Source organism: Manacus candei, unplaced genomic scaffold, assembly GCF_025592945.1.
Source record: "Manacus candei isolate 608988 ecotype Guabito, Panama unplaced genomic scaffold, ASM2559294v1 h1tg000011l, whole genome shotgun sequence".
NCBI lineage: Eukaryota > Metazoa > Chordata > Aves > Passeriformes > Pipridae > Manacus > Manacus candei.
The window spans coordinates 859,848-885,662 of record NW_026138059.1 but is presented as its reverse complement, the minus strand read 5'-3'; the positions used below and the strand labels follow the sequence as shown (position 1 = coordinate 885,662).

The following is a 25,815-nucleotide window of genomic DNA, read 5'->3' as shown; positions in this document are numbered from 1 at the left end:
GCTCCGCTCGCACATTCCGAGCGGGACAAAGCCGAGCCTGTCGGGGCTCCCACTGGGATGTGCGTTCCTGCCGGTGTTCGCGAAGGCTGAGCCGAGGCCGGACACCTCGCGGGGTGCTCGGGCACGCCTGTTCCTGTGGGCCCGGTGCGCGGGCGTCGCTGGCGCAGCGAGGCGGGAGTTTCAAACTCCTCGGGCGTTTCAAACTCCTCCGCGCGTCTGGGTACTCTTCATCTCGGGCGGCTGCTGAGTTTCCTCTGCGTCAGGGGAGAGAAATCCGTAGGAGTTTGAGGAGGAATCTGTAAATGCTTCTGTGCTTCAGGTGCGCAGGTTTATTGGCAGAGTTGTGCTGGGATGGCGCAGAGAGAGGGGAGGAGAGTTTTTAAAAACCTGTTGAGGGCTTTTTTGGTTCCTCCGTCATGTTTTTCCTCCCCCTCCTCCCCCGTGTTATAAATCATACGCTTGGCTCTCTTTTCGACTAACCTTTGCTAATGTGTGAAAGTATCTCTGTATGAATTACATTTCAGCGTTAAATGCTTTCTGTAGTTATTTTTAAGTAGTTGGCTTTTCTGGTTGTGTGAAAAATTTTGTAGAGCAGAATGTAGTCTTAAAACATTGTTTAAAAAACATAAAAGCTGTGTAGTTTTAACAAAGTCTGGCCTAATGAGAAATTGAGACTTATTTTTGGTTTGGTTTTTTGTTGGTTTGTTTATATTTACTGTTAATGATTTTCAGTGATTTCTAAGTATATGAAAATAAATCAAATTCTTTCTCCCTCCTTTGGGAGTTGCCATCTCTCTGAGCAGGTTGGGGGCTTGTGGTAAGTGAAACTCTTAAATAAAATCTGAGTAGACAGATAATTTGTATTAGAAGTAGTTGAGCTATTTGTATAAAGGATCCAGATTAACTACTTTACAAAATACACTCTGAAAAACGCAAAGACTGGTAGGTCTTGCAGGCTTTCATAGCTCATCCTTAGATATATATTGAGTGTGGATATGGAAAACTTTAGTCCTCAAATAACTATACATTATCGTAATGAAAAAGTAGGCCTTTGGGGTTTTTTTGTTTGTTTGTTTCCATTTTTTATACTTTTTTTCTTTGCATTCCATAAGATTACAAATAATAAAGTGTTTGCAGTGTATTTGTCTTTCCCATCAATTAAGTACCGTATGATATTCCACAAGAGTATTTAGTAATTGACTAACACCGTTGTTTTTTAAGAAATTGTATTGATGCAAACTGGCAGAAACCAAATGACAATATCAGAACGATATCTCCCTTCTTTGCTAGGTGTTCTCTCACTGAAGCTGAATATCACACTTGTCTTTTGGGAAGGTTTGGATATCTCCCCTGTGCATCAGGGAAAGTGATCATCCTGGACTTCAAGAAATTATACCAAGTATTTGCATGCTTAATTTGTGCTTTTAGCTTATTTTATGTGCTTGAGGTATAACAACAAAAGCAACACATTATGCTCTGTATCCATACAACTAAAATCAGGTTGAATGATTGTAGTAGTTAAAGAGATGGATTAGAGATGTGATTTCTGTTGAAAGTAAATCTTTATGTGAGAACTTGATTTAAAAGCAACCTGGAATTGATTAGCTGCCTTGCTTTAAAACAGATTTAGAGTATAACAGAATGCACCCTCCAAAGACAGGCTTGCTGCTCTGACAGACTGTGATGATGTTAAAGGTGAGAGACTGCTGAATTGAACACGGTTCAGTTCCTCACATGTCTTAAGCAGATCTCCAAGCACTGGTAGGTCACTTAGCCATGATTTATTCAAAGAGCATTTTCATTTTTCTGTGTATACAGTAATGTCAAAATCAAAAAGAAAGAAATACAAAACATGTCAGATTTTATTTTTATCTTATAATATTGAGGAGGAAGATGGAAAACAAATAAGCATGAGACAAACCTTGTGAAATAAGACAGTGCAGGAATAGATTGGCATTGTTAGGGGGGAAAGCAGAGTATGTGCTAGAGGCCTTGGTTAGAACTGGCAAAGGGTGGAAACCAGAAGAATAGTGAAAAAGAGGAAAATCCAGTGATGGGGTAGCATGGAGAGTAGTGCTGTGTAAGTTAAATAATTGAGACAAAGAGATATACCACCTAATGGTTGTACGTTTTCAACTGGCGTGCATTATAGGTAGTGCCAGTCACACAATACCAAAATTACCACAATACAAACACACTGATGTGCTTCTGTGGTCAGGGTGTTAAAAATGTCAAAACATTTGTTGGAAGGGACCTCAGGAGCTCAGTGTGCTTCAAACTGAGAAGAGGTGGTGGTTGGTGGAACCCTGAGAACTTTGTAACAAACCAGGTCATCCCAGTCCAGTTTAGGGACTCTTTGGCCACCTAAAGTAGCAAATTGTTTGGAAACATGTAACATTTTTCTGATGAATGTATATATTTCTTGCTAATAAATATCTGTACCATCTTGAGCCAGGTGTGCAATCATCCCCTGTGCATCTGGTGCCATAACAGAGTGATGCCTGCTTCTTAATACTGCATTGATGTTAAGGAGTTTTATTCCCGAATTTTGATGACAATCACTGCTGATTCCACCAGTATTGGTTAAAGCAGTAGGACAGTATGCCAGCTGGATGTTAAGAATCTCCAGGAATGGAGATTCTGCAGCCTCTGAGCAAGCACTGCTGCAATACCCTCTGTTATTTTTTCCTGAATTCCAACTTGAATTTCCCAAACCAGAATCTGTGGGTGTTGACCCTTCTAACATCATCTTGGAATGCTAAGGAAAGTGTCAGTTCTGTTGTGATTGAAAATATTCTTCAAGTAGCTTTAAGCTACCTCTGTTTGAATGGAAAAAATTTAATGTGGATCCTACTTTAAATCAGGAATCCTCAGGAATCCTATGTTTTTTCTTTTTAATAAAGCTTGGATTGTGCTTATGTGTAAGGAACACATGAGACTTGGAAATGAATAATTTTTATTGGGTTTTTTTTTCCTCAGCTGAGTTTGTTTTTATTTGTGTTCAGCTTATTGGTAATGCAGATGTTCAGTCCAAAGAAGGTATTTAGTTATAAACCATCTGTGAACTGGAGTCACTACACACTTAGAAAGCTTGATTGCAAGTGTTCTTGGCTCATAAAAGTAGAACTGATTATGACAAATATATTTCTTTTTCAAACCTTACATTCACATTATGTTACACACATTTCATGTTATGTTCTGAAAGTATTTTACTTTTTTTGGTCTTCACAGGTAAAACCTTCCTTCTGACAACAAAGAAGCTAGAACAATGGGAGTGACTAATCTGTGGCAAATCCTTGAGCCTGTGAGACAACCTGTCAACCTGAGCAGTCTCAAAGGAAAAACACTTGCTGTTGATTTAAGTTTGTGGGTTTGTGAAGCACAGACAGTTAAAAAGATGATTGGAGTAGTTACCAAGCCACATCTCAGGTATGGTATCCATATAAATTATTGCAGCCAAAATTCTTGGAACTGTATAATTTAGGTATGTTACTTATTGAAAAAATTTTAAGATTACCTATGAAATCCATATGATGAGTGTATTGATTCAGTTATTACTTATGTTACATATGTAAAGGCTTTGAAGTGAATTCTAGTTCGACCTCATGGTGAAATAAATATGTTTAAGTCATCCTTCAGGCATTTGAACAACTGTGACGAATATATGTATTTTAAATTTAAAAGACTGACCCGAGTTATGAGCATGTCTAAGCAACTATAACTTCAAAGCACTGTTTTCTGCAAACAGTGCTGACAAAAATGAAAATATATACAGTTTTTGATCAGTGATATTGGTTATCTCAAGAATACTGACTTACTGCATGGTGTTACATGCTCTTGTGACTTCTATTGAATTGGACGTGATATGAAATATTGGCATCTTCTGAGAATAATTTCTTAATGTATTATGTGCTTATGACCCCAAATGGATAATTAACTATAAAGCTTGAAGCATGACCAAAGCTTACCCTTTTTGCACATAGCACCTGTACAAAATTAAATCCAGAGTAATGGTCTCTCCATGTCAGTCAAAGAGACAAATGTTTGAACTACTCCTTTTGAAAGATTGATCCTGGAGATACTGGAAAAAGCATATGCTGTTTGATATTATTGCTCTCAATTTTACTCTTGTAATAAATATTTGGTCTACTAATGCCTTGCAAAATTCCATCCCTCAGTGATGCTGGCTTGCATATGAAATAAATTGGCATGGCAATGGTATCTGTAAGTCTGTCTAATGCTACAGCATTCAGTCACTTCAGCATCTGATGTACCTGTACTGATAGATTTGGGATTAATATTTGATATAAAAGAATCAATGTAGATATGTGTTTGGAAGCAGACTTTGGATATTGAATGGTTTTTTTATTAAGCCTTTTAAGTTTGCTTACATCTTTACACCCAAGAAAGATTTTTCTTGACCTTACATAGTATTTTATTGGGCATTTTGTCAGGCTGTTTACAATTTCATGGTATAACAACTTCAACCAAAGACAGGGATGTAGGTAAAAGGTTTGTTTATCTTGGGGGCTAGAGAATCATAAGAAGTGGAAGATTGTTCCTGAGGTAGGCTAAGGGATATAAGAAAAATGTTTGAAGAAATCAGGCTTTACTAATAATACAGCTTTGCTTTATTGCAGAAACCTATTTTTTCGGTTCTCTTTCTTCACATCAATGGGAATTAAACTAGTGTTTGTCATGGAGGGAGAGGCCCCCAAGTTGAAAGCAGACACCATGACTAAGAGGAATGAGATGCGCTATGGACCTTCAAAGAAAGTTGGAGCTGCCAGAACAGGGAGATCTTTATTTAAAGCCATGTTAAAAGAGGTGAGGGATCGAGGGCTGTGTTTCAGTATTTTTGATATGATAGAAAGAAATCTTAACCAAATTAAATACAGGAACTTAAAATAATTAATACCATTTGTTACCACCTACACCTGAAGGTGTGAGGTAACTGAGGTTCTTGTTAATGATCCCTTGGGGCAGATTAGAAAGAAAAGACACTGAATGACCGGGGTGTGCATGTGTGTGTATATATGTGTGTGCGTATATATATATATATATGGCAGGTTTATTTTGGAGCAGTTTGGTTGCAATGGAAAGGAGGTGCGTAGCTGTTCTGGTTATTATCTATAGAAATATAACAATATAAAAGTATAAAAATAACAAAATATATAAGGAAAAGTAAAAGAAAGAAGGAATAAGAGTAGATAGTGGAGAGGAAAGATGTCATCATCTGTGGATCCAGGGACCAGACTTGACTGTTGCGATTTAGACGTGCATTGTTTGAAGTGATGGTCACAGTCCTGATCTGTTGGGGTGAGGGAAGCCCACACAACAAAAAGTTCAGTGGGTTAATATACATTCAGGTTCAGGTGGGAACACCCAGATACCTCCCCAGGGCAGCAGAAGTTTTTCACTATCTGTTGCAACACTATGGATCGTGCACAGTCCTCAGGTGTAAGGCCCCAGAAATGAGTCTGAGGGCGCTCCGCGTGGTCATCCTCTGGTGGTGGGTGCACACCCCCTCTGTCTTATGCAAGTCAGAGGTTTCTGCCACCAAAAACTCCGAAGAACCACCCAAAAACTCTCCTCCTCCTCTTCGGTTGGGCATGCAAACCTGGCTTCAGCAAAGCACCTGCTGCTTTTGCAGCAGATTGTTTGAGTCACCAACCCTTAACATTTCAGTCTCTCACAGCTTTATACACAACAAATTTTAACAGTATTTTGAGATTTGAGGGGACATGCACCTTTGAAGTCGAACCCTACAGCAAGTGTTCATTGTTGCAGAGGAGGGACAGTGTCAGAAAAATTTTCTCATTTGATATGTTCCCATGCATATTGTGCTAGTAGTGAGCAACAGCCATAATTGAACATTTATTACAGAAATTTAACTTTATTTTTCTTTTATAGTGTTAATATCGATATTCTTTTTATCTCCCCTGTTAACAATTTTTATCTATTCAAAATTTTATGAACTAGAATTTGTAGACACTCATGGATTCAGTAGATTGCACATATCAATTCATGTTTTATTCTTAAATTCTAAAAAGAATTATTTTCTCTGAAATTTGTAAGAAGTATATATGAATATATATCAGTGTGTCTTATACCGTGGTCCAGTCTTACAAGGCTGACAGCACTGTACTTTCATGCTTGTTATTCTCGGGAAGTCTGGCACCTGTTGGAAGATGCCTGGTCTAGTTCAGTATTACTGCTTGAGTAAACAGAATTGCTTCACAAAGATAAGTATTCCTTTGTTACTCTTCTTTTGAAAGCATCCTAAATATTTATTTAAAGTGTAAAGATTTCTGTGGAGTAGTGACCATTAATCCTGCTGTGTTCAAGTCCTGGAATTAATACTTAGCTCTCTGTAGGTTGATTATTTTCACTGTTAATTATAGTAAACTATTTTTGCTAAAGTAGTGCTTTTATTGATATAGTGTTGTATAGGCAGTGCAACAGTAGCAGCTTTTATATGCACTTGTGAGAAAATGCATGCTAATAAGTGAATTTAATAATTCATCATTCAATCTCTCCTTCCTTTTGGGTTCCTTCTTTTAGTGTCTTGAACTGTTGGAGTGTTTAGGTGTCCCTTGGGTTCAAGCAGCTGGGGAAGCAGAGGCAATGTGTGCCTACCTAAATGCAAAAGGACACGTTGATGGCTGCATTACCAATGATGGAGATGCCTTCTTATATGGAGCTCAAACGGTTTATAGGAACTTTGCTATGAATGCTAAGGTAATTACCTCGTCCTGTTCCCACCCTCTCTAGACTCTTTACAGAAATATAAATAGAGAAGGGACTTGAAAAAATTACTTAGATATTATTGCACTTGCTCTCTAGTAGTTGGGTTTGTTTAAAATAGTACATTTACGACAGGAGCATTTAGTTTGATTCACTGGCAATTTGTGTATGGAATGTGAGAGCAAAACTACTGAAACACTTAGGGTAATATTGTCTGTGTTTGTACTGCCCTGTGAAGAGCTAAGTAGCAAACTTTTTTTTCCCCTTTCCTCTTCTACAGCGAAGTTATTGAGTGAAGTAACTGCTTCCCACAAATTTAGCTTTAAACCATGTGGGAGCACTCAGCCTCTTGCGTCTAATAAGTATTCACACACTTCCATCTTGCAATTAATACTGTTAGTCCCAACTGAACATGAGTAGGGTAGAGATTGTGCATCTGTGTAATAACCGATTGTTGTGACAAAAAACCAAATAATTTATGACTTTGAACTAAAGTGTTCATTTATTAAGAATACAATTTCCCAGAAATGGTGAAACAAAACCCCAAATTTCTGTAATTTATAATGTTCATTGGAAAGACTTGTTGAGAAAATGCATCAGTAATGTGAGAAAATCAATAGAACAGAAGAAATGCACTACAAACAATTAACTTCTTAAAAAAATAATTAAAGTTGATGGAAAGTTTTTTGCTTTGATGATACCATGCTTTAGTATCTTCCTTGACCTGGTTCTTTTCTTTCATTCAACCTCCTTGTCATTTATCAACAACAATGAAAGCAAGCTCAACCTCTCAGGTGTACTTTGTCTACATATATGTCAGCATAAAAAAGTAATTTATGTGAGTGTTTGTCTGTCAGGCCATCTGTTCCAGCAAAATGGATTACTTTCAGTTGTTGGCTTGTGTAGGAATTTTTTTTTTTTGGTCGTTTTTGAGGAAGAGGTGTGTCCTATGTTTTGATTCATGTTAATCTTGTTTTCATGTTGTATTTGAGTCCCTTTACCCTTCAAAGCTTCAGGTGTTTCTTTAGTTCATATCTAATATGCTAGGTAACATTTTTATTATTTTTTTCCTTTTTTTAATCAAGTAGCAGATTAAAATGTTTACATGAATTTTAAAAACTGCTCTTCCTGAGATGACTCGCACAGTCACTAGTATTCAATAATGTTAGTTTTACCACACTTTTTCTACAGGTAGTAAACAGTAAAAACACCTTGAATCAGAATAATAGAATATACTGAGTTGGAAGGGACCCATCAGGATCACTGAGTCCAACTCCTGGTCCTGTGCAGGACACCTCAAGAGTCACACCATGTGCCTGAGAGCATTGTACTAAGGCTTCCTGAACTCAGACAGGCTTAGGGTGCTGTGACCACTTCCCTGGGGAGGCTGTTTCAAAGCTCCAACCAAACCACACTCTGGGTGAAAAAAACTTCCTAATATCCAACCTAAACCTCCCCTGATACAATTTCAGGCCATTCCCTCAGGTCCTGTCACTGGTCACTACAGAGTAGAGATCAGTACCTGCCCTGTTGCTTCCCCTCACGAGGAAGTTGTGACTGCAATGAGGTCTCCCCTCAGTCCCCTCTTCTCCAGGCTGAACAGACCAAGTGACCTCAGCTGCTTCTCATATGGCTTCCCCTCCAGAGCTTTCACTGTCCTTGTTGCCATCCTTTGGACACTCTAACACCTTAATGTCTTTTTTACATTGTGGCGTGCAGAACTGCCACAATATTCAAGCTGAGACCACCCCAGTGCAGAGCAGAGCGGGACACTCCCCTCCCTTGACTGGCTGGTGATGCTTTGCCTGATGTCCCCCAGGACACGGTTGGCCCTCCTGGCTGCCAGGGCACTGCTGACTCATATTCAACTTGCCATTGACCAGGACCCCCAGGTCCTTTCCTCAGTGCTGCTCTCCAACTTCTCGTTTCCCAGTCTATACACACAACCAGGGTTGCCCTGTCCCAGGTGCAGAATCTGGCACTTGCCCTTGTTGAACTTCATGTGGTTGGTGATTGCACATCTTCCTAATTTGTCGAGGTTTCTCTGCAGGGCCTCTCTGTCCATAAGAGTGTCAACAGCTCGTCTCAATTTAGTGTCATCAGCAAACTGACTTAGTATTCCTTCAAGTCCTGAGTCCAAGTGGTTAATGAAGAAGTTGAAGAGAACTGGGCCAAGGATGGAGCCCTTGGGAACCCCACTAGTGACAGGTCACCAGTCTAATGTAACTCTTTGTGCCTGACCTGTGAGCCAGCTGCTCACCCATCGCATAACATGGTTATTCAGCTGTATGCTGGACCTCTTGGCTTATTTTACTTTCTTTCAACAGTTGATGCCCATACTTAGAACTTTAAGTTCCAGAATTTTTAATTCATGTGGTATCCATGCATTACATTATGAATTTTAATTGCAGTTTATTTTTTTGCTGTTAGACCTCTCTTATGGGATAGACCCATTTCCTGCAGATGTGAGTGAATAGGAGTGGGAATGACAACTAAATGTGACTCAGTGCAGTTTTTTCTGTCATGTACCAGAAATAATATGCAATAAATTCCTCTTGCAGGATCCACATCTCGACTGTTACACAATGTCCTCTATTAAGGAGAAACTTGGTTGTGACAGAGAGTCTTTGATTGGGCTAGCTGTTCTGCTGGGTTGTGATTATCTTCCAAAAGTAAGCAATATAATTGTTTTTTGTTAGGTGCTTATACTGTCTTGAAAAACAATAAACTGTATCAAGGGAGACATGCATGGTGACAAAGCTTTATGTAACGCACAATTAATGAGATCTAGTTGAAGAAGATCCTTAGTAAGTCACTGTAAATTTTTTTTTTTGAAAGGTTAATCAAAATAGTTCATGAACACCAATCTTTCTAGAATGGTTTTGTATTATTCCAAACCTTTTCTATGGTGGAGATGAAGGCAAAAGTTTAGGTGTTGATTACATTGAGCCAAGGTGTGAGAACTCCATTGTTTGTGAGGATCCCTTATACAAGTACATCCCTGGTAGAGTAGCTGTGGAAAAATGAGAAAAACAGCTTTGTCTGTGCTGTTTGGAAGACTCAGTAGTGATAGTTTGGAGCTGTATTTATTAGTAAAGGCAGTTCTGGATGCAGTTCAGATGTATCCCTATTCCATTGTTTGTAAATATATAATTTTTGAAGAAGTAGAAGTGATCTATTTGAAACTTTACCTAATTAATCAAGAGGAATGTCACTCAGTACTACTTCATTTGTTTCTTTCTTTTTTTCTCTTTTTTTTTCCTGTAAGCTCTTGAAATCTTTTTTGAGACTTTGAACAGAAGCTGTTGTAATGGCTATTTGAAAGGGAAAGGCAGTGGGATGAAACCTGATTTTCATACAGTTTGTCATTTAGTGACTGCAGGCAATGGTTGCTCCCCTTCAGGCTTGCATTGGATATCTAATTTTTCTTAAATCATGTGTTCCAATTTGATAAAGCTGTTCTTTTAAACAACTGATACTGCTGAAAGAACACAAAACTCTCATTACTTTTGTCTGGGTGTGTTTTTTTTAAATCTTGTTTCTGTTATAGGAATCTTTAAATAGTTTGTTGTTACTACTGTATAAAGACAGAGAGAGAAAAAAAAGTGGATAATCAGTGGTTATTGCAATGGAGCAGCTCCTGGAATGCCCTGTTCTTACATAGTCCCAAAGTGTCAGATAGGTCCTTTGAGTTTTTGCAGCCCAGTGAAGTAGATGAAGACAGAAACTTGTGAGGAAAGCTGAATTACAGGAGTACATTGGGAATGGGGATTGGCAGAACAGGTAAATGAGAATACCACTCCATAATTGCACTTACTTTGTTGCAAATGTATGAAGATAATGCTTTTCTTGCAGAAGCTGAATATCTGACTCTTACCTGAATGTCTGGCTGTAGTCTAATGAGAACTTGGTTTGGAATGTAGATTTATTTTATATGATTGAGTGTATTCAGTTCTGCCATTACAGCTGAATAAAAAGAAGCATAGATTTATTTGTAATGATGTTGTAGAAAACACACTCAATACAATCTTTATATTCAGCTGTACTGATTCTTGGCAAAATAGGGGAAGGATGGAAAGAGGAACTATAAAGCAATATGTGTGTTTTAAATCATGGAATGATAGCATAGTTTGGGTTGGAAGGGACCTCTGAAGTTCACTTAGTCCAACCCTTCTTCAGTGAGAGGGACATCTTCAACTAGACCAAGTCACTCAGAGCCCTGTCCAACCTGACCTTGAATGTTTCCAGAATGGGGCATCCACCACTTCTGGGCAATGTGTGCCAGTGTTTCACCACTGTCATTGTAACTTCTTCCTTGTTATCTATTCTGAATCTAATTTCTTTTAGTTTACTACTGCTTTCTCCCTCTTTCTCTGCCTTGTTTTACCTGAGGTGCTATTGAGCATTAGAACATTTTATGCAGCTTGTGTGTTACAGTGGCAGTACAACTGTAACCTGTCACCTTCTCTACCCTTAGAACTTGGTCAAAAATATTTTTCTCAGTTTGTTCTCAACATCTGAGATCACTTTTGTAATTTGTCCTCATAATGATATGAAGGTGTTTTTTGTGAAAATATGAATATTTTGGTCAAAATTATGTAATGTTTCATATTTCTCTATAGGGGGTTCCAGGAGTTGGGAAGGAACAAGCTTTAAAGTTAATTGAGACTCTGCGAGGTCAAAATTTACTACAAAGGTAAAATGGAAATTTACGTAAGTACTTTGATTTTATTCAAAGATTGAATAGTATGTACTTCAGCTCTGAGACAACATTTGTAGCACTTCAATTTAGGGAGGATATTACCACATTCCTTACTTTGTGTTTGTGAAAGGAATTGGGTGCTGTGCTAGGAAAGCTTCTTAATAGTTTTAAACATTAGCTGGCTCATAGGTTTGAGATAGCAGGTGTATGTTGGTAAGTTGGAAAGAAAGTCATAGGGACTGATGAGAGACTTTTGCTGATTTTTAATGGGTTGTGGATCCGAGGATTTGAGATACCGAGTGCTTTCTATGTTTGTTATCATAATGTGTGTGTCAATACTAGAAATCCAACAATTATATGACATACTATAAAAGAACCCTGTTCTACCCCGTAGATTGGAAAACTGTGTTTCTTGGATAGATGCCAGAGAAGTATAAAGAGTATTTTTCAGTGTTTTAATGTGGAAGTTAAAAATATTTCTTGATCCTTTTAGGTTTGATCAGTGGAAAGAACAATTCCAGTATGATGATAATCCACTTTTGGTTGTTAAAAGGGTAATTCACTGTTCAGAGTGCCACCATCCAGGTCAGTATGAAAAGGGCTGAATTTTATTTTTAGCCCAATTGTTTATTTTTTTATTCTGGGGTAGGAGTGACTTTTTGTTTGTTTGATTGATTGGGTTATGGTTGCTTTTTTTTTAATTACTAGCATTAAAAATTACTTTTCAGCTTCTGGACCATCTTCACATTTTCAATATTGTATATATTTACCTTTGTGTAAACACTTTTAAGGCTTGGAACTGCTTTTCTTCAAATTTGAAAATAGTTGATGGCAGATGGAATATCATCACAATGCTGTTGTGGGATCCCAGATATTTGTCTTTTTAACATTTTCATTAAAGAAAGTATACTGTACTGCCCAGCAACTATTTCTTTAGTTGCCTGAATTGGTCCTGCATCAAGGGGACCGAATCCCATTAGCATTGATGGGTTTTGCTGCAGGGTTTTCATAAAAAGCAATTAATCCTAAGGAACCTTGTTTTGGAAGCATTTTTGATCAGTGAACTCCTTCAAACCCAGCATTCGGTGAAAGAAAACTTCTTTCAAATATATAAGTAATATATGTTTGCCAGGTTATCACACACTTCTTCTATAATAGTTTTAGGTAAGGTAAACTATTACTTAGGTAATAGTTTTCAACATAAGGTCTGAAACAGTTGAGGGAAAAAGTCTTCAAAAAATGGCATCTTGCATGTATTTGTCAGTTTTTACTGTATACAGAAATGCAGCTGGTGCATTCAATCTGCTTACAGCTGCTATTCACATCACATTCATATGTGTTCTCAGCTTTGTATTTGTGATATTGGCTTTATATATTTTGAAATTTTGGAAATGCTTTTTCTCCTCACTTTGTGTTTCTGCTGCTATAGGATCATACAAGGAGCACGAGCACAGTGGATGTAAATTCTGTGAAAGCAAAAGATACTGCAAACCCAGTGACTCCAAACACTGCCCTTGTGAATGGCATCAGTTAGAGCAAGTGAAACAAGCAAATGCCGTGGAGGACAATATCAGAAAGTAGGAATGTCTTGAAAATTGAACTGCTTTTCTCTGTGTTCATGTGCAGGGTGATCATTTAGATTCTGCATCTTTCCCATTTCTCTTCAGTTCTTAACACATTTGTTTTACCTGCAGAAAAGCTAAGAGTTGTGAAGGCTTTCCATTCTCTGAGGTAACAAACATAATTTAAATATTCTTTTTTTTTAATCAATTAATTGGAATTTAAATAATCGGCCCTCTCCTAAACTGTCTCTTTTTTGTTTTATCTCAAGGTTATCCAAGAATTTCTAGTAAACAAGAATAAATTGATCAACATAAAGGAATATCGAAGGCCAAATTTGTTGTCCTTTCAGGTATATAACAAAATACTGGATATTCAGCTTTGTAGTTTTTTGTTTATTACTAAGGAAGGTATTTGTGATAATTGTCATCCTCATTGGTAACCTTACTGGAAATAAGAAAGAATCTTGCTACAACATCTTAATATACCTCACTGTTTGAAAGCCTAAAATTGTAAAGCTGATCTTAATCTGACAAGGTGTTTAACAACTGTCTCATTCCCGCTGCTACCACTACACAACTGTGTTTCTGTGGCTTGCTATTGATATCTGAAGAATCTGCCACTGTTAGGGATGACTGTTTTCAGTGAGGTATCATTGGGAATCACACTAACATATAAAAGCACTCTAGATATTTTAAGTTTTCAGTCCTGTGTCCCTACTACATAACTGGCTAAGCATGGTATCTAACAGAATAAAAAAAGTTTCAAAGTTTGAGGTTTGTTTTTTTTTTTTATACTAACAGATATTTGCTTCAGAGAAGATGGAATGGGCCAAACATTATGCTTGTAAGAAACTGTTAGCACTGTTGACACGTTATGATATGATCCAGAGAAAAGCTGGATACACTGACTCGAAACAACTGCAGGCAATAAGGTAATGTAGTTTGATTTCTTGAACTTAATATGTTGACTTCTCCTCCCAGATAAAAAAAAAAACACCTGTGTTTTTTACGGAAATATGGTTTTCTTCCAGCTTTGTTTCAAGCTCTGTGCTCATTTTTAGTAGAGGTAAAAATTTAGATAGGTACACCAATTGTTGTACTACTGCTGCACAAAATAATCCACAAAGCAGTTGCCTTTCATTCTAAATGGCAGTGCCTGTGTTTTCCTGTGCTTACTTTCTGTTCTGTTTCCTTGGATCTGCACATGAGTTTTACCATTACAGGTTAGATCCTCTGCTCAGGTTCTAAGCAGAAGTTTAATTGAGTTCTGTGGTTCATAATAAGAGCCCAGGTTTAGAAATGAGCATCTGCCGGTTCATTTGTGGTCTCTGATTTGTTATAAGACCTGCCAACTGTTGTACTATATATATATATATATATATACAAAGCTACTTTTCCCTCAGGACCCCTGCATTTAGGAATACAAAAATGGCCAAGTATCCTGTTACTAAAAATTGACATGCGGGGGAGAAAAGCAAGATAAGCATGTAATTATTTTCCCACAGAATATTTTCCCACCATCCAGGCTTCTGTTACTCAGGGATTTTCTGAGCCAGAATTAAGATCTTCTTATTCTATCAGCCCTTGGTGTAATTTATTTTTTTAATGATCTGATCTTTCCTTAAACTTAAGTAAAATTCTATAATCTACAGTGTCTGTTGGCAAGTTTCAACTTCACTGTGTAAAGAGAATTTTGATTTATTTTAACTTTATCTGATGGTTTCATTTCCCAAATGAAACAGAAATTCCTCCTGCCCCCCTAATTTTTGTATTGCAAGAAGGTTAGTATTTTTTCTGTGTTTCTTGATGCTGGTCAAGATTTTTAGACATTAATTTTGGGGGACAGGAGGGCAGTCAGTAGCAGTGTGATAATATCTCTGCTGGGTTGATGTGTCATAGTCTTAAATTGTTACTTTCAGAGAAGCTGTTATGTTCAATGTTATCTTTCAAAAGATTGGAGAGACTGGTTGGGGGATGCTTTTTGAACAGTTGGCAAGATAAATTACTAGCATTTACCTTGATGAATGAACTCACTGACATTCTTTATAACACCTTCTAGTGTTTCAAGAGTTTAAAAGACAGATAATGTGTGCTCTAGAAGATTTCTTTTGTTAACAAAGTGTTTAAAAATTCAGTAATGGTTCAGCAGGATCAGCATGATCCTACTCTTGACATCTAGGAACCTACTAAATTTGAGTATAGATAATGTTTTTAAAAAACTCTCAGTGACTGACTGTCCCTGCTCAGCTCATGTTCTATTTTCCCTCATCCTCTCACACAAAAGATACGAATGACCCTGTCTGGTCATTCAGAAAGTTACTGTCTATGGCAACAGCCTTCTCTGGCATTAGTGTCTTAAAATCACTGAATTGCTTAGGTTGGAGAAGGCCTCTAAGATCATCAGGTCTAATCATTGACCTGACACTGAAAAGTCCACCAGTAAATTGTGTCCCTCAGTGCCACACCTACAAATATTTTAAACTGAAGGGATGGTGGCTCAACCACTACCCTGGGCAGTCTGTTCCACTGCTTGACCACCCTTTCTGTGAAGAAATTTTTCTTAATATCCAATCTAAACCTCCCCTGGGACAACTTGAGGATGTTTCCTCTTGTCTTGTCAGTGGTTATTTGGGAGAAGAGACTGACCCCCACCTCCCTACAACCTTCTTTCAGAGAGTTGTAGAGAGTGACAAGGTCCTCACTGAGCCTCCTTTTCTCCAGGCTAAACACTCCCAGCTACCTCAGCTGCTCCTCAAAGGACTTGTGCTCCAGAGCCTTCATCAGCTCTGTTGCCCTTCCCTGGACATGCTCCAGCACCTCTATGTCTTTCTCGTACTGAGGAGCCCAGAAATGGACACAGGACTCAAGGTGTGGCCTCACCAGTACCATAGAGGGACAATCACTGCCCTGGTCCTGCTGACCACACTATTGCTGATCCAAGCCAGGATGCCATTGACCAAAGTACAGAACCCAGCACTTGGTTTTGTTGAACCTTATAGAACTGGCCTTGGACAATGGATCCAAGCAGTCCAGATCCCTCTGCGGAGCCTTCCTGCCCCTCCAGCAGATCAACACTCAAACCCAACTTGGTGTCATCTGCAAACTCACTGAAGGTGGTCTCAATTCCCTTGTTCAGATCACTAATAAAGATATTAAACAGGACTGGCCCCAGTAGTGAGTCCTGGGGAGCCCCACTAGTGACCAGCCACCAACTGGATATAACTCCCTTCACCGCCACTCTGGGCCCATCCATCCAGTTTTTTACCCAGTGCACTCATCCCAGCCACGAGCATCCATTTCCCCAAGAGAAAGCTGTGGGAAATGGCATCAAAGGTTTTACTAAAGTGTAGGCAGACAACATCCACAGCCTTTCCCTCATCCCCTCCTATAGTAGAAGGAGATCGGATTGGTCAAGAAGGACCTGCCTTTGAGGCAGGTCAGCTGAAGATAAAAAACTGATATAGGAGTCTGCCTTATGTTTATGTGCTACAGAAAGCTTTTTGATTTTGTGTAAATGCTCTTCTGAGCATTAAAAAACTCCAAAAATTTTTAGTACTTGAATCTATACCCCAAATTTTACTCTATAGCTTATACAGAGTAGTAGTGTATTTTTTAAAGATATAGTAATTTCACTATAACAGAAAGATTTTTGTGCTCTGAATCATTTCAAATTAGAATATTGAAACATTTCTAGATAGGTTAGATGTTTTTCATTTCCTGTTCAAAATCATTTAATAGACTGTCTTCTTACAGGATTGTCAAGACACGTGTTAAAAATGGATCACCTTGTTTTGAAATTGAGTGGCAAAAACCAGGTGGGTGTGGTTTCTGTGTACATTATGGGACAAAACAGTTCATAGAAAAAGATAAAAGCATGCTTTAAAGAGAGAAGAACTTGACAACACTCTGAGGCAATGAAATGTTGGTGAGATTGGAAAGTGTTCTATGGAAACAGTAGAAAATGTGCATCAAATTTCACATATCCTGAAGGTGAAAGCAATGCTTGAAAGAGAAAAAGAAATCTACCCAGAAAGCAAGGGACTTGGTCTTCAGCTGCTTTTTCTGGTACATGTTAATGAGACCTGAACTGAGTATCACATTCCTTATTTCACTGTGTACCTGAAGCTGTGACTGTTTACTAGCTAGAACATTTTCTATGCTGCCAGACTCCTACCTGCAGTGAGCCCGTTTGTGCCAGGAGACTGACAGAAAGACTTCACTTGTAGGTAAATCTCAAATATTGTACTATTGACATTTTTATGTGTCTTTGTACTCAAGTCTTTTGTTCTTTGGTTTTTCATACCCTGCTTTGACTTGTGTGTATACACATGTCAAAAGTACATTCATTAATTTTTCAGAGCACTATATTGATCCAGAAGATGAGCCTGTGGAATCATTTGTAGTCACAGTAGAAGAGGAGTCTTTGTTTCAGGCTGCTTATCCTGATGTTGTTGCCCTTTATCAAGTGGAAAAGTCAGAAGTTCTTCAGAAGAAAAAGAAAAGTAAGTGCAAAAGTTTATTTCTTATGAACTTGTGGATCTTGTCAGAATACAAAAAGCAAAAGCAAAAAACATTTCTCCTACTGTTGATCGATATCATGTTTTGTCAAGATGAGGACATGATACCTTGCAGACACTGTGCTTTAATCTTACTATTTTATACTTTAGCACTAGAAAATCCTAACTGTGGTTTATATGCTATTTGAAATGCCCTTTTGTTTTGTTCTTTTTTTTTTTCAGAAGGGAAAGACAGACCAGAAGAAAAGGATATATCAAGTGCTTATGATGAAGTTAGCAATCTTCTATCCCAAGTTAGTTTAAAATCTACATATGGAATTCTTCCTGTGCAACACTCCACATCAGATACAAAACCTCCCCCAAAACATCAGACACAACAGAGAAGTAATGAATCAAAAGATGCAGCATTAGCTGCAGCTTCCTGCAGAACAAGTGTTTGGGTGCCAGCATCAGCAGCTGCTCCTCTGCCTGCATCATCCTACTTACAGAGTGCTTTGGCTGACTCAGTTGTGTTGCCCTCACAATGTACCAAACATTCAGGGATATCATCCTCTTCCTCTGTAGCAGCTGGTTTACAACTGAGCAGTGTTGATGGGAAAGGAACCTTCTTCAGCATTTCACCAGCCCAGGGAGGTGATGACCGAAATCCAGCAGCTGACTTAACTACACACACAGAACATTCGCATCCACTGGGTCATGAGACACCAAGAAATAGCTCAGAATATTCTGGTGCTGTGCAGCCTCATCAACATTCTGATAGTGCAGATGATTTATTTTCCAATGATGCTACAGGACAACTTCAGGAGTGGTCTTTAAGAGAGAGAATACTTAGGAAGACTTCCATTCTATCACTGCCGTTGTCTGAAGATGCAATGCAACGGGAGTCTTTGAAATGTTTTAAACAAACAAAAGAAACATTGAATCCTGATAGAAATTATGTCTCTTCTTCATATCAGTTAAATAAACCAGTGCAGGAAAGTAAAAATGTGCTATTGGAAAACTGTGCAAGTGAATCCAGCATACACATCTGTCAAGATCAGTACAGAAAAGCTGACATCTTGGCAGAAATGATGCTAAAAGACCATCATGTAAGTGGTTCAACATCTCTAGCCCTCAATGTGCAAACAAGAGAAACACTGCATCCTGGGTGTGAAATGCTTCCAGTGTCTCAAAAGCCAGCAGATGCAACTGACTGTCACGTTAAAAAAGCTTGTATTGAAACTACTTGGAAAGCTTCTTCTAAAAAGAGTGTGTGTCAGAACAGACAGTCTTCTAGTGAAGACAGTGATGATGGGCTTGTGAATAAAATCCTAATTTATGAGCAGCAGAAAAAGCAACTGAACCCTGGTCAGTTTAAAAAATGTTTTACAAAGAAAAAGAGTAGCGTTGTTAGTAGCAAAAGGACAAACAGTGACTCAGCCCTTATAACTAAAGGGAAGAAGACAACGACCAATTTAAAGAAAGCTGATGATACTTTCTCATTGCAGGGATGTCCAAAGCCATCCTCTGTAGGGGAAGTTAATTGTTCCCAAAGTTCAGAGCAACCAATTAAGAGGTTGGGTTCTGATCCCACACAGCAAGACAGAAGTGCTGTTCTGACTTACAGATGGGCAGACAGTCCCCTTCCCCTGTCTGAAAGACTAAAAGGAAGAATCAAAATCAATTAGGTTCTCCATAAAATAACAATGAACTATGAACCATCATTTCTTAGAGTTCTTTCTCAAAGTTTCTGCAGTATGCTCTATCAAAGTTTCTCCAATATGCTCTATCAATTTTATGTGGACATGGTTTTGATCAATAAGAAGTGCTGTTACTGGAGCTGAAGTTTGAAACTATAATGTTAACAAAAGTACCAAACAGCTGATTGTAGGCAAGTGCCAGTTATTCTGGACATGGTTACTTTCTGAACTTGATACATAAGCATCAAGATGCAGCATGTAAGGAAGCATGGAGATTTATTTATGAAATAAGGCTTTTTTTCCCAGCCAGTTGGGAGGATTTTTGTATTAGTCTTGCTTATATAAACAGACTTATTAAAATAGTGCCTGCAGTGCTTTGGATACTCTTAATAAGACAAAGCGATGCAGCTCTTTTCAAATGGAATTCTGCATTTTGCTTCACTAACCTAATTTTGCAAGTTTTTAAATGGGTTTTCAAATCCTGCCATTCTGCTTGTGCTGGCAGTCTCTGAAGGACCACACAGAGACACACAGCAGATGTACCTTGCAGGGTAGCTAAGTTAATATCTGCCATGACCTATAATAAGCTGTTCTTTGAGTGTGTGCATCTTCCAAAGAGTGGAATAAGCTATAAGGATAATTCTGGTTTTGTAGTAGTCATATATATACTATATATAAGGAAATTTGATGGCTGTTTAATTAAGCATTTGTAGTTTAGGGCATATTTTCTTAAAGCAGATTGAAATCCCATCTAACACAATTTATAATAGAGTGAAAGTTAAGTTGCAGAAAATCTAATTATGACATTGCAGATTCTCTGAACAATATCATGTAATTTTTTTTTAAATTAGTAACTTGAGTGCAATTACAATTTTGAAGGTACTCTTCACACTTCTTTATTATAGAAGTAATCTCTGTTCATACACCAAAAAAAGTTGTCTTCAACAGCTTATTAGGAAATGCCTCCTTATCTACATTTAAGCATTTGTAACTTTTTCTATGCACCAGCCAGAAGGGAGGCCACACTTGCCAAGATATATTGTTAATAGTAGAAATTTAGAATATCCATACCTGAGTGAAAATGTCAGTTCTTTATTCATAAAGGTCAAGGACCAAGTTCAGAAGCTAAATTTCAGATGTGTTTAAGGAAGACATAGGAGTCTATATATAATTATAATATAGATAATTAGCCAAAATAGTAGTTTCTTAGTTTCCTCTGTGGGTAGATGGAGAAAATTTATTTATAGTTGATTTTCCAAATGAGATGTATTGTGGAAATGAGCAAAAAATCCAAAATATTGGAAACTTATTTTCAGTTTTGAAAATGGTCTGTCTCTTTTGGAGACTCTAAAGCACTCTGATGATGTAAGAGGGTAGCTAGAAGAGTAGTATTGTGAAGGAGAATAACAGTAGCAGTCACCTGGGGACTGTATTTTGAGAGATTCATAGCATCACACAATGGGTTTGGAGTGGAAGGAACCTTAAATATCATCTAGTTCCAACCCTCCTGCCATGATCAGGGAACCATTCCTTATGCAGTGGTCAGAAATGAAGAGATCTGAGTAGAGGTTTTTTTGTGAGCAAACATTGTTATTGGTTATGTATTATTTTTTTTCCTTGCTGATAATTTTGAATACTGAATACTAGAATCAAGAGTATGAATTTTCATTAATAAAAATGCCAACATCACGTGAATTGCCTCACTTTTGTTGTCTCCCAGGGTATGGGAATGTGCTCTTTTGTTGGGGAGATCACACAATTTCACCCATGGTGTGTGAATTTCTGTGGTTTAGAGCTTTCTTTAGGGTTAGGAGGCCAGAGTGGTTTTTGGAGGGATTTTTGTTTGTTTTCCAAATCTGCTTGAGATGACTGCTTTAATGGATGATTTGCTGAAAATACTGTGCCAGAATTATGACAAGTTCGTGTTTTGTTGATGAAGGAAATCAGAAGTGAGACGTAATCATAAGAACTGCGGAGAAAAAAAAATATATTGTTGATTATTGCTACTAATTAACCTGGTTTCACAAGTACAGTTCAAGCATGAAAAGCAGAAAATGTTCAAATTTTTTCATATGCAACGCATCCTAATTTTGTTTTCTGCCACTACTTTAGAAGCAACAAATAGATGTGAAAAAAACCTGTGGAGGATGCCCTCTCTAGGCTGTAGCTGCTCATGGCAGCAAATAAAATCATTTATCATTGGGGGTGACTGTTGCTTGAATTAAACCTGTGATTCGTTACAGAAGGGTAATTACAGTTTTTAAAGTGTTTTGGTTTCTCATCTTTATGTAATTTACTCAATCTAAGGATTAGGGATGATTTTTCTTTTGGAGCTTTTTTCTGTGCTGACTGCTTTGCAACCTCTCACGCTCATGAGAATGATGTTTAAATGGAGGGGGCGTAACACAACTTTCTTCTGCAGGAAATATTCCTACAAAATTATGGTAAACTACCTGTAAGAATAAATCAATGCGATTCATCAGCCTGATGAGCCTGAACAGATTTTCATTTATCATCTGTCCTGAGCAGCCCAAATAGGTTCTATCAGGGTGCTTCATCTAAAGTAATAAATATATACCAGCTGTGGGAGTGGGGTAGGTAAAGGGCATGTTGTTCTTCAAGTACTTGTCTGAAAAGTTTTCTGCACAGATACTGTTATTCTACTAGTAAAGTACTCTACTAAAGAGAACTGTCAGTACTATCAGTCCTGATGTTGGCACCCCTCTAGCTTGAATGATTTCTGTGGAGACATAGAGCAGAGCCAGAGGGTCTGTCTTAGCAGTATAAATGTCATTATTTCCACTTATAAACAGTATTAAACTTCAGTTAAAGGCAGCAAATTCTTTTAGCATAGTTTAACAAAGGGAAACATTTACTTGGCATTCCTAAGGATTGTAACTCACTATTTCAGATCCATGGAGAATCAACAATAAAGGGAAATAAATGCTGCTTACATGGAATATATACATAGGGAGCTAGAAAAAATGTTAAAAAGACCACCTCTCAATATCTCTCACACTGTCATTTTTTTATTGGCAGAGATTATTGAAATGCTTATCTGTATGTGTGAACCTGCTTAACAAAAGGAAAAATTTGATGAACACAGTAAATCTTTTGCTAGTTAACAGAGAAATTTTGTAGTTTGAGAAGGGGATTATTTAACTTTGAGGATTTGCACAGGCTTGGCTCTATGGTCTTATGTCAAGAAAGATTCTTGGAAATGGAGTGGTGAAAGAGACTAATGGCAGCTGTTACTTGAGACAAGATAGTCTTTTCATGTCTAAAAAGGTGTCAGACCCTGCCATATTATATCAGCAGATAAAAGGAAACTGTGGTTAGAATATTACTGAGAGTTGTTATAAACCCAAGTGCTACTGACGGAACAGTAAACTCGGCGCTAGATTTAGCGCTTTTTCCTTCAGGAAACAAAACACTTTAACTGCTTCAAGAAAACAAAATTACGATGGGTGACAGAACCACGGCACTGTTCTCTTGCTCACATATCCTTCATTATAGCAACTATCAGCACTAAACTTAATTTAACTTAAGATTATTCACACATCAAACTTTAAAAGTTCTTTATTCACAGACTTGTCTCAATCCCCCACCCCAATTTCCCTTGACCGAGTTTTAGAGGTTTTGTCGTTTCAGAGACTGAGCACAGCTGGGGAAAGGGACATACCTTTGAAAATTTTGCTCACTGAAAACAGGCTACCTATACTAAAATTCCACCTAATGGATATTTAAATTTAATTATCTGCCTGAATAAAAATTAATGAAGGAAAAGAAGTTAATCAGGGATATTTTTAATGCCAAGCTAGGGTAGAAGTAGCTGTACATTAGCATTTGTTATTTTAATATCTTAATTTTAAAATACAGTTTGCTCTGCTACCGCACCTCTGCTGCCAAGCTTAAAGCCAACTTAATTATCCTACCAAATATTTCTGGCAAGGTTGGATCTGTGGCAAGCTATGGGTATTCTTTGGGACATAGTGGGAGGAACTGTGAGCATCGTCCTCTTTGGATGAATTTGTGGGCAAATGAATGCCTACCTGCTCTCTTCTTCCTCCATCCTAACATCCGAGTGTTGCCCTGGCAGTGACATCACATAAAATATAACAGACAGACAAGATAGGTCCAACCCTAGAAACTGTCCAAGTTTTATCTGCTGCAAAAACATGAAATTTGTGGCCCTGTTTCAGATTAAATTCAAGCTGTCTTCCAGTCTGACATGAGTGCCAGGTCTCAGAGCAGCTTTAGCCTTTAAGCCTCTCTGTCTCTCAGCCCCACTGCAATGTGTTGTAGACGTTTTCTTTGACTCTTCTGCACTGGAGAGCTAAATCCTCTGCTTGCTCTGCAGCTGGGTGGGAAAGAGCCCTGAGCTGAGGCTCAAAATCCCCAAATCCTGGAGTTGGACGGAACAAAGGGCTTCAGGAGTGACAGCCACATGTGTAGCTACTCTACAGGGGCTTTATAGGACTTTTCATCCAGACTAACGTGTTCCTAGTTTTCCTAGTTATTGAATGGCCTCTTTATGAAATCAAACCTGCCAGTCAGACGTGTGGAAGATAATCTGATTTCTTTTAATTAGTGTCATGCCTTCCTGAAGGAAAGAAATCAGCAGTGACTCTGCTGACAGTCAGCTGGTCAGCCCGCTCACTTGTGCTTCCCTAAGCTGTGTTGCAGGCTGTCTTTGGCTGTCAGATGAAAAAATATAGAGGATACAGGAGGGGTACATGAGGATGTAAAGGTTTTGCCTCGAGGGGTTATCAAAAACCCGCGAAAGGTGCTGTTGATACTACAGAAAGGTTTTGGAGATGCAGCAGAAGAGGAGATACTACAGAGAAATTTTGGAGATGCAGCAGAAGAGGAGGAGATACTACAGTGAGGTGGCATAGGGCATATATGAATCCTGAATTCCCAAGCACTTGTGTTGCCAGTTTTGGTATAACCTCATGGGAAAGCCCAAGACGTGCAGATCAGCAGCTCTACCTTAGTACAAACCTGTGCCAAACTGTTGTCCTCCCTGTGGCTCCTACCATAATTTTTAATTATGCCCAGCATTTTATTGCCCAGCATCTACTCCTGCTTTTCTATTACCTTTCTAACCTGAAAATACAGGCTTTTATAGCATGGTTTCAGATAGTGGTTTGTGTTCTCTATGTGTTTATTATTTATCATGAGTTATGTGGGATTTGTAGGTGTTCTATCCATCAAGTCCAAGTGAAGGTGATGGGTTTGCACCCACGCATCTCCCAGCATAAATACATCTTTGTTCTGGTCTCTACTGAAATGCCAGAGGACATCCCAGGGGACGTCACTGTTTCCCAGACTTTTCTTTGTTTACCTTTCTGAAAATCCCTACTCTTACTGCTTACAGATTGCTTAGAATTTGCAAGGTAGGTATTTGGAAAAAGTCATAGCCTCATGATTTTTGTTTGTGATTTCTAAAGAAATACTGTTTTCAGTTGATAATTTTTAAAAAGCCACTAGTCCTTTGCTTGTTCTGTTATCTATAGCCCGCCACTGAGGTCTTAGGGAGAGAATATTCCTCTCACCATATTGATAATCTGAAGGATATGACTGTATAAAATGGGCATGTGGCTCTGGCATTGAAAATGTTTGAATTTTTACACAGAAGTGAACAAATCCATCAAGAATATTATATTCCTTCCAATAATAATGATATCTTGCAAGAACTTCTTTGTGATAGCATATTTATCTTGTAAGATACCAGCAACAGAAGTGTGGGGGTTTTTTTTCTCTCTTTCTACAAAACCAAATATTTTATGCTGGGAGGACACCTTATGAAGATGTTTGATGAGCTCAGGGTCCCCAGCCAGCTCCCCTCAGACATCAGCTTGTCCGCCCTGACAAGCAGCATGTCCTCTTTCAAGTTCCCAATAAAGTTCACTTAGCAATACCTCTCTGCAAGTGTTCGTTTAATGAAATAGAGTGATAGGATTTCCCCTTATAAATAAAGTATAGTGCAATTGTGGAAGTTTATAACTCTTGCTCTTCTAGTCAACTAGAATGATCAAATATTATATCACTGAAACTATCTATATAAAAAAATACAAAACCAAAAAAAAAAAAACCCAAGACTTAGTACTCTTTAAGAAATTAATTATGTTTTCAGAATGAGAACCTAAAATAAAGGTGGGTACAGCATCTATCTGGAGAGCATACAGTTTAGGAAGTGCTCATCAAAAAAATTCCCCTAAATGTAGTTCAGGCTAAGAATCCAGTTGATAATTATTACATAAATCACGGTCGTTCACAGTTTGGCAATCAAAAAGCCTGGCTTATTGTAAGTGCTCTTTTATTAATCTATTGTCACAGATCTCGCTTTAACTTTAATAGCAACATTATGTGATCACATATTTTATTTATGGATCATTTGAAGAATCTGTTATGCAGATATTCGGATTAGTGGGCTATCGAACCATTAGCCAAATAAATCTAAAGGTAATAAAACTCACAGGAAGATAAATGGCTCTCTTTTTCTTGTTCTTTCCAGTCAATTCAGGCTAATTTAAGCCTTTCACAGAATGGTGATAATGAAGGATTTGTTCTCAGCAGCGTTATGGCAGGTGATTTGCATTTGA

General features: G+C 38.0%; 1 protein-coding gene across 5 annotated transcripts; it reads left to right on the top strand.

The window, feature by feature from the left end:
* Positions 1-188: 188 nt before the first annotated feature.
* GEN1 (GEN1 Holliday junction 5' flap endonuclease) lies at positions 189-21,295 on the top strand. 5 transcript variants are annotated; one of them, XM_051778300.1, is made up of 16 exons: positions 189-319; positions 1,291-1,399; positions 1,625-1,695; positions 3,232-3,429; positions 4,641-4,827; positions 6,565-6,741; positions 9,309-9,419; positions 11,370-11,443; positions 11,943-12,034; positions 12,879-13,026; positions 13,144-13,180; positions 13,281-13,361; positions 13,813-13,943; positions 16,765-16,826; positions 17,370-17,513; positions 17,751-21,295. In XM_051778300.1, the coding sequence occupies exons 4-16, from the start codon at positions 3,269-3,271 to the stop codon at positions 19,193-19,195; spliced, it is 2,850 nt and encodes a 949-aa protein (XP_051634260.1). In that variant the 5' UTR covers positions 189-319; positions 1,291-1,399; positions 1,625-1,695; positions 3,232-3,268; the 3' UTR covers positions 19,196-21,295. The 5 variants fall into 5 exon arrangements, with proteins under 5 accessions (XP_051634260.1, XP_051634258.1, XP_051634262.1 ...); XM_051778298.1 differs by lacking the exon at positions 1,625-1,695; XM_051778302.1 differs by lacking the exon at positions 1,291-1,399 and having other exon boundaries at positions 200-319.
* The last annotated feature ends 4,520 nt before the right edge of the window (positions 21,296-25,815 follow it).

What these genes read in the sequence shown, in the direction of transcription:
- GEN1 (XM_051778298.1), top strand. Translation starts at nt 3,269, where the DNA reads ATGGGAGTGACTAATCTGTGGCAAATCCTTGAGCCTGTGAGACAACCT. An exon ending in GTTACCAAGCCACATCTCAG is followed by an intron (nt 3,430 to 4,640) that starts GTATGGTATCCA and finishes GCTTTATTGCAG; the next exon opens with AAACCTATTTTTTCGGTTCT. An exon ending in TCTTCAGAAGAAAAAGAAAA is followed by an intron (nt 17,514 to 17,750) that starts GTAAGTGCAAAA and finishes TTTTTTTTTCAG; the next exon opens with AAGGGAAAGACAGACCAGAA.